The sequence below is a fragment of the Pygoscelis adeliae genome, unplaced genomic scaffold, assembly GCF_000699105.1.
Source record: "Pygoscelis adeliae isolate BGI_AS28 unplaced genomic scaffold, ASM69910v1 Scaffold251, whole genome shotgun sequence".
NCBI lineage: Eukaryota > Metazoa > Chordata > Aves > Sphenisciformes > Spheniscidae > Pygoscelis > Pygoscelis adeliae.
Genome location: NW_008824109.1, coordinates 929,121 through 938,108, shown reverse-complemented (window position 1 = coordinate 938,108; position 8,988 = coordinate 929,121). Strand labels below are relative to the sequence as shown.

The following is an 8,988-nucleotide window of genomic DNA, read 5'->3' as shown; positions in this document are numbered from 1 at the left end:
AGATGAGGAGCTTAGGGACATGGTTTAGTGGTGGACTTGGCAGTGCTAGGTTAATGGTTGGACTTGATGAACTTAAAGTTTTTTTCCAATCTAAACAATTCTATGATTCTCTCTCTATATATATGCGCGTGCGTGTGTGTGTGTATACACACAGATACACACGTGTGTGTATGTATGTGTATACATACACAGAGCCTCTTAGCTGTTGGCTTTTTTTTGCTGCAGTAGTGTTTGCTGGGTTGTCGCAGGCTGCCGATGGCAGTGGCAGGCCTCTGGCCCATCTCACGTGCTTTGCTTCTGTGACAGAAGCAACATATAATTATATTACAAATTAACTTGCAAATGCTGGTAGAGATGTACTCCACAGGAAAAAAAAAATCGGCTTAATCTTCTCTTGTGTCTTGTAGCTGGTCCCTCCAGCACAGTCTGCATCTGTCAGGATCTGTGCCCTGGGAGCACTAATCACTTTTATTAACCATTAAACAAGAAGATCCTTTTTATTTGAAAATGTAAAACATGCAGGAAGCACTATCTATAGCAGCTAATTCAGGTCACATTAAACGGCTCTTCCTCACCTCTCAGCTCATCCCTGTTCTGCTGAGAGCTCCTCGCCGTAAAACCTGCCACTGCCCCTCTTCCCCATCAGGGGTGATGGTCTGTCACGCAGATTTGCATTTAGAAGCCGGATTTTTATCTGGAATAATTACACTTCATTTCTGAATGACCCGGTATAAAGCAAGCTCCTTTAAAGCATCTCTCATGGCAAGTTTATGAGGTGTTACTACATTTTCTTAACATTTTTCACCTTCCAATTGTTTTTATTTCATGTTGGGGTGGTGACAGGTGAAGGTGCTGTGACCCCAGAAAAGGGAGCCGGAGGATGGTAGTGGCTGGGGTCACATCTGCATCTGTGGGGTTTGGTCACTGGTGGGATGAAGCCCTGCTCCTGCCCCCCTCGCTCCCGGCGAGGAACAGCCACGTGAGGCTAATGGCTCTCATGGCCCAGGGAAACTGAAACAGGAGAGGGACTGAAATCAAGGCTCCTACCTGGGGGGTCTGCTCCTCCTAAGCTGAGCAAAACAGGCCTCACGTTTTATTTACAAAGCTGTGGCTGATGCCACCTAGTTAGCATTATAGAACAGATTCCTCACATGCTTTTTTTATTATGCAGCTTGGCGGCTGTGTGAGACTGCGGAATATTTTACTGCTTTGTAGCTCGCATTCAATAAGGCAAAAAAAAAAAAAAGAAGGAAAAGTTGACAAAAATCCTGCATTTTTTTTTCAATGCATCTTTGTTTTCAACAGCCCTCCTGCTGTGACAAAACTATTAATTAAACTGAAACTAAAATAAATTAAGCCCACCTAATATGAAAAGTATTTGAAGGCAAAGCATCAGCCTAAAGACTGGCTGGGTAGGAGCTGGTTGTGCCTGCCCCTCCTGCCCCTCCTGCCTCCCCTGCCTGCGGGTGCCGGCAGAGGATGCTTTGGTGCCACAGGGTGCAGCATCCTGGGGTAAAAAAATGAGACTTTTGGCTCCTGTGTCAAACAGAGCAAAATTTAACAGCCAGGTTGTGGCCTGTCTAGACCAGAACTATAGATAAAATGTTATTATTATTAATAAAATGGCTCTAAAGACCTACCCATAACGGCCAGCGTATCTCCATCTACCTTTAAGTCCAGTTGAGGTTACTGATTACCCACCAGCACCACCAGCCGTGGGCATTCCCGCCTCCAGCTTCCCTTACAAACCTGCGGGGGGGCTGATGTCTGTAAATACCTTGCAACCAACCCCCGGTTGGGCCCCCCCGGCCTGGCCACATACCTATAAATAAAAGAAAAGGCAGGCCTGGCCGAGGCTCAGCGCCTACTTTGATGTGCGGTGAAGAACTTCGCTTTTAATTCCAGATTGTAACTTCCATCCCAAAGCAAAACTGGGAGCTGCGGAAAAGCTGCATGCATAATAAGGGGTGAAAGCAAGGGTGCGGCGCGAGATGTGTCTGATGTTGGATAAGAGGGAAGATAGCCTTTAATCATTTTGTTTTCAAAGAAGCTTTAGAGAGCTCTTTGAAGATAAGGCTTTTTGAGAGCTGCTTCTGGAAAATAGGAGGCAGCGATACATGGCACCCACCTTCTGCCCACGTTCACGCACCCCCCCTTGGTTAACCTGCGTGTGGAACATACATATACACACGCAGGCATCCCTGCCTTCAGCACGCAGCCCTCTAGGCTTTGCAGAAGTTTACTGGTCTCGTGCTGCTCGGGGAGGGGGTGGGGTGTGACACCCTGATGACTGCAGCAGCAAGGAAAAACTGCCCCAGTATCTTTTCATTTGAGGTAATCACAGCTCCTCAGCGTGCGGAGGCAGGCAAGTAAAGGGGACCAGCAGCTAGAATAGGATGTCCAGCCTCCTTTTAATAATAATAGTATTCTTGTGATGATAATGTTCTATATATCATGTCTTACTATTGTTGGATGAAAGGGAACAATAATGAACATCTGATCAGACTTTATTTTAATGAAAAGCATCATGATGGAGAGGCATGGAAGCTATGCCTGTCCTGTAGTACAGAATTTGGGGTGGGAGAAGGCGAGTCTCATGTGTCACCCACCTGCTGCAGGCAGGCTGTATGGTAGCTACATAGGCAGCTTCTTTATGGGCTGGGATCGGGCACAGCAGGCTTGTTCACCTGCATCTGAAGGCACCGGGGGGTTGAACATCATCTGAACATGCCAGGCTGGGGAGGGTGGGTGAGCTCTACTCACCAGCACTCGGTGCGTGCCAATGGCGCACCTGGCTAATAAAATAATTGAGGACCGAGGTGAGTATGCTGTTGTGTTAAATACCTCATGTACAAAATAAGTACACAGCTTCTTGTTCCAAAAATGTTACTGGCTGAGGGGAAAAGCCTTGGGGAACGGGTGTGCCAGTAGTCCTATTTTTACCTATAAGTGGTTTGGCCTTGGCAAAACAGCAGCCAGGTCGACAAGTGACCACAGACTGTTGGGACATCAGTGGCACGCATGGCCCCTAAGCAATCACGCTGAGCGTGGTGTTACTGGTCTTGTCATTGGTTTTGTACATCCAGGTCTTATCTTGTGTGGTTTGCAAAGTAAGTGTGTGCTGGTACTTGAGGTTATTTACAGATGCCACAATGCCATGACAAAAAAAGCCTATGAAACAGCCAAAATAAATTAATTACTGCCCCCCCCCCGGATAAGGAACAAGCCCACACTCATTGGCATTGCAAGGGGCCTTGCTCTTGCCGGTGTAAGAGTGCACTGAGAAGCGGACAAATGGCAACAGGTCGGCGCCCCTCCACGTGACTCTGGGTAGAGCAGCTGGGCTTTGCTTCTGCATGTGGTACTATCCCCACCCACCGCTTCACCCGGCCAGGTCCTTATGTGCCCAGCCCACCTCCCTTCATTTTGTGAAGTTGAACTGCACAAAGATTTTCACATCTTGAGTTCTTGTCAGTGTACAACTCTAACAAAAGCACTTTCAAGTCCCTTCAGAAAAGAAAAAAGCAACTACAGATCCGTGTCTCCAAATTTGCTGTTGTGTTTGGTACAAGTTCTGCAAATGTTTTCTGTAAAAATCTCCATTCCTGTATGTACAACCCCAAGATACTATTATTTTCAGACTGTGTGCCCATACCAGCATCTTGAAGGTTAAAAGTTTGAAAGGCCCAAAGAGGTCTAATGTTCAGTGGGACCTGCCCTCTGTGCATTAAAACCAAAATCACTTTCCCCTCTCTGCCCCCTGGTCTCCAGCAGGTACTTAAAAACTGGCCTCTTTTTCGGAGGTGTAAAGGCTTTGTGATAGGCACTGCAGCTGGGGATGCAGCTAATAACACCTCACAAACACAGGCTGTTTAGGGATTAAATGTGGCATTGCATGGTAAAAGCAAGGCAAATAACTTTGGGAAGTTTAGAGATAGTGTGTTGGACTCCTATTTTCACTTCTAAGCCATGCTATGCTATTTTAGGCCAGGCCAAGCCTTGACTTTTTTTAATTGGGTTTATTGCTATAGCTACATGGCAGTGTATATGTATTAACATTTGATTTTTGTATCTAATGTAAGTGACTGAAATAAACAATCCACACCTGGTAGTTCCAGTGGGGGGACTGACATTTGGATTCGGCTCAAAATCTGTGCTTTTGACGCTTATTAGACTCCAACACCTCACTCAGAAAGAACAAAGCGGGGGGTCCTGCAGGGTAGGACGTTTGCCACCTCCAACCTAATCCTGAACCTCATGCTGAACTCCTCCTTGGAGGCGCTCACTGCCATCGTTGCATCAGATTTAGCTGATGGAGGGATCTGAAGAGCGGCTTTATAATGCCGCTTAGGCATCAGTTTTATTAACAGAGCTTGCAAAGTCTTCCCTAGAAGGGATCTTGTGCCGCCAAACCTGTACAGCCCAGCGCTGCTGTGCCTGGGTTCCCCTCAATGTTGTACCACCCCTGCTGAGCCTGTGCGTGGGAGACAAAACCAGCAAGGACTCCAAAAAGGAGTATTTTACAGTGGGTTTGAACATGGAAGTGTCCCTGTGGTCCAGCGGGCCAGGACCATGCCTGCTCGCTGCCTCTCTGCTGCTCACTCCTATCCCGCACCATCACTCTTCTTCGAATTTGAAAACAAGCCTTGACATCAGAGAGCTGGGGGCGAGGGCTGAGGAGCAGGGAACAGCTGTACAGCCCCCCCTCTCCCTCTCCCTCGCCCCAGCCCATGGCTCCGGGAAGCAGATGGTCCCTGCAGGGCCGGCAGCCCAGCGCCGGAGAGCTGCCACGCACCGTCATCTGCCCCGCTGCCTGCGAAAGCACCGCACTCCCACTCCCATCAATCAGCACAGACCAGGTGCCTGGAAGCATCTCTTGCCAATCGCCTTTTATTATTACCTTTAAAAAGCCAAGAAACCCAGAACAAGACAAAAACTGAGACCGTGTGAACATCATGCAATGGATTCACTTTAAAGCAGGCTGGGGGGGGACAACCAAAAGCCATGTTAGAGTAGAAGTATCGCTTCACCCGTGTCTGAAGGCCAGATCGGGTGGACTGTCACCGGTGGGGTTGGTGGTGACTGTTGTGAGTGATCAGACTGATGTTGAAGCAGGAAATGGAAACACACTCATGAGCCGTCATCCCAGGTAACCCCAGACCTGATTCTGACCCAAATGCGATCTCTTACGTGGTGATGACAGTGAGAAATACACCTAACTCTTGTCATGGGTACTTTCTGCCTAGGCAAAGTCTCTTTGGAATGGAGCAGCACAAGGAATATTGTTACAAGGGTTTTTTAGTTCAATTCTGTTATTTAGTGTGACTAGTACTCTGGTAGTCAATTAGTAGAGTGGATGTTATCCAGCAGGAGTGAAGTTACCGCACTCTGCCCTCCAGTCTCACTCTGTCATCTTCAAAATTCATAGCAGAAACTAGAGTAATATTAGCTTCTCAAAAGAATGTGTTTTGGAGAGTTTCCGCTACCATGGAAATAACTTTGCATCTTGTCCATCATGTGGATGTGACAAAACACATGCCCTTATTTTCCTGAGGTATAGCCAACATTTGAGTTCATTACATTTAATGGAGTAGGGTCACCCATAAAGTTATTCATAAGGTATTTTCTGAGTGGTTTTCACCTTCTCTTTGAAAAAATAAATTATATCAGCATGTTCACGAGGTACAAATGGTGCTGGCATTTCAGCTGTTATTATATTATTAACTTTTTTAACCTAATAATTTTCAATCAACAGTAAGAAGCAATTTTCACTCACTCCAGTGACCAGAGTTGGAGATTCTGCAAAGTGTTCTCCTAGGGTTCACCTTGACAGACACCTAATTCCCTCCCAAATTGAAACATTACCCCCGACACTCCCACTGCGGTTACCAAGAATTTCCATTTCCCCTTCAGTTAGGATTTAATTTAGAAGGCAAAGACTTCCTAAGCTATGGGAGAGTAAAGATAGATGGTATGGGAGAAGGCGGCTGATGAAATGTAGTTGACTCCGGATCTGAAATATTTTATCCCTCCTCAATGTAGGTTAAATTATTCTTCACCTTTCCCACATCCATAATTGTCGCTGATCTTGGACCAACTCAAAACCCTACTACTGAGTTCAGTAGACTCAAAATTGCCACTAGAACTGGAAAAAGAAAAAAAAAAAGAAGAGATTTGTTAGTGTCCATATACAATACCCCGAGACTATACACAGCTATGAGATACAGCAAATTTAAGAAAGGCAATTTTTTTCTCATCACTGAGTATTTATTATATATAACAAATACATGAAAAAGAAAAAACTATATTGTGTGATATAAATAGTTTATTTACATTACAGAAAAACATCAAGACAATGTATACTATTTCAAATATATCCATACATAATCAAATATAGCTGTAGTACATGTTCTCATTGGTGTAGATTACCACAAATGCAAGGCAACATGTGTAGATCTTGTCTTAATCTTTTGTCTATAATACTGTATTTTGTAGTCCAAGCTCTCTGCAGTTAGTTTTGCCATTGTGGAAACATGCGCTCTTTAAATTAACCTTGTCGATGCTCTTGTTGTGTTGTCTGAACTGTAGTGCCCTGTGTTTTGCTTCTGTCTGTGGATTCTGTTGCTCCTGGGACATTTCCTGGAAAAGAGAGTTGTGAGAATACACGGCTCTTAACAACGCATCTGCTCGAGAGGCCGCGCGGGCAGCAGGGCACGTGAGGGCGAGAGAGGCATCCTCTGGCCCTCAGCACGTTTCCTCTTCAATGAAATGAAAAAGGCTTTCTAATGGCAACGGTACCACAAAAAAACCCCAAAGCCCCACAAAACATATTGTAAACAAAAATATGGCAAGGCAAATTTTAAGATTCCTGCTCCTTCCTGGTGAGCAGCAGCGACTCTGCTGCGTTGCGACAGCTCCTACTGCACTGCATCTCTCCGTTGCTGTTCGGCTCATCTTTAAGTAACAGAGCTATTTTCAGCAAGGTGCAGGTGGAAGATTTAGGATGGTCTCACACTCACCTGCTCAGTGTCCCAGGTCTGTGAAGTATTTACAAAGTGGATGCGGGGGCTGCCTTTCTGAGGAGCTAAGCATCTGCAATCCCTATTAGTCTCCATGGAAATGCTCCATGCTCAGGTCATTAGCAAGCAGCTACTTTACTTACAGGTGTCTGCACTGCTCTATGCGCCTCACAGGGCTGCTTGGCTTAGTGCGGAAAGCAATCGCACTGGAAAGACCAAAATCTTATTTTCCTTTGGATGGCTGCAAAAGCAAATCTCTTCCGCCTCAGGACCTCACAGTGCTCCTCAGCAAGGGCATGTTTCAACATTTTACCTGCAGCAGCATCGGCTATGGGGATGCTACGAAGCGTTTCCCCCTAATGGAAAGATAATAGCATGTTTCTGGTTTCCTCCCATGGCAAGGCACCCTTAGACAGAAAGCATGGAGAAGTTTAGCCCCAGGTGGAGGCTGCAGGAAGTTCTAAGCAGCTGAAAGCCAAGGGGGTTACAGCAGAAACTGTTGGGCAAGCAGAACCACAGCAGGGTGACCAACACCCTCTAAAAATGCTCACACTTTTTGCATTTGTGGTACCAGTAGGAAAATGGTGAGCTACAGAAAACCAACCAGCAATAGAAACAGTCCTTTAACCAGGGTGACCTACTTAACTTTTTGTACAGGAGGAGGAAGAAGCTCTTCCTAATTTGGCCGCGCGTTTGTCCTCTTTCTTCAGCTGAAGCTCAGTATGAGTTTCTAGCCTGGGTGCGCCTCTTTCTGCCCTCCGCGTGGGCAGCTACACAAGAAAGACTGAAGCATCTGCTTGGAGTGGCATGACAGAAAGCCCAACGACACTCCAGACCATACTGACACGTAAAAAAAAAATCCCTTTGTATTGGGCTAACTTGTTTTTCTGTTACAGGGAGGCTTTCAGCGGCACCTTGTGAAACCCTATGGGTTACGCGCCGGGGAGAGCCCACCCCCTCAGTGCAGTGATAGCTCAAAGCACTTGCCTTCAGCTCTGTGTCAAATAACTAACAGTAAAATAGAGTGAAATAAATTTTTACTGAAATAAATTTAAAATCAAAAAGGCCACTTTTTTTTCCCTGTTGAATGGGGGTGATGCTATAGGTTTGTGACGCCAACTGAAAGGCTAAACAAGAGCAAGAGCATAAGGACTTATGAAGCATTTCAAAATGCTGAAATACAATTATATAAGTGTGTAACAAAATATGGGTCAGATTGTCCTGACTTGCCGCACTTTTAAGCCAACGAGACCACCCCCTCATGAGAAACTGTACGGCTGTGCGCTATATTTTGCCTCATTCCTTTCTTGGAAGCAGTAAAGTAGGCTGCTATCATTACTCTAGGAAAAATAAGCCTGAATCTCCAGCACTCTCGGAGGTCATGGCAGAGCTTTCATTATGAAACTAATGCAGACTTTAGCTGGTTTGCGATTTCATGACAAACTCATTATTCACTGAATATTCCTAAAAAGGCGATCAAACTTTCTGAGTGAGTCAGGGAGCTGTTGTTAGCAAACACAGGGCTGATTCACTGAGCCGCATGTCATGTGCACACTGAAAGCCTCCCAGCCCTGTCTGTCCCCAGGCGGCCTCTCCTGCCCATTCAGCCGGAGATTGCACAGCAGGACCTCACAGTGCTCCATGGGAGATAGCACCAACACCTCGATGCACTGAGAGACAGCACTGCTAAATCCTGCTGCAGCGGCCATCAGCCACATGGGCTGACCAAGCTACCAGGGGTTCCTCCCGAGTCCCAGAGGATGAGGCTGGACGGCCGGGCCCAGAGAGTTGTAGTGAATGGAGTTAAATCCAGCTGGTGGCTGGTCGTGAGCGGTGTTCCCCAGGGCTCAGTTTTGGGGCTGGTCTTATTCAGTATCTTTATCAATGATCTGGATGAGGGGATCGAGTGCACCCTCAGTAAGTTTGCAGACGACACCAAGTTGGGTGGGAGTGTTGATCTGCTTGAGGG

General features: G+C 46.3%; 1 protein-coding gene across 1 annotated transcript in view; it reads right to left on the bottom strand.

Moving 5' to 3' along the window:
• Positions 1-4,884: 4,884 nt before the first annotated feature.
• Positions 4,885-8,988, bottom strand: part of TMEFF2 (transmembrane protein with EGF-like and two follistatin-like domains 2) — a 139,033-nt gene continuing 134,929 nt past the window's right edge. Inside the window, exons 10-11 of the mRNA XM_009334209.1 lie at positions 6,553-6,639; positions 4,885-6,145 (exon numbers count right to left, since the gene is read on the bottom strand). Coding sequence (XP_009332484.1) covers positions 6,049-6,145; positions 6,553-6,639 — 184 coding nt within the window. The 3' untranslated portion in view covers positions 4,885-6,048. The remainder of the gene's footprint in view (positions 6,146-6,552; positions 6,640-8,988) is intronic.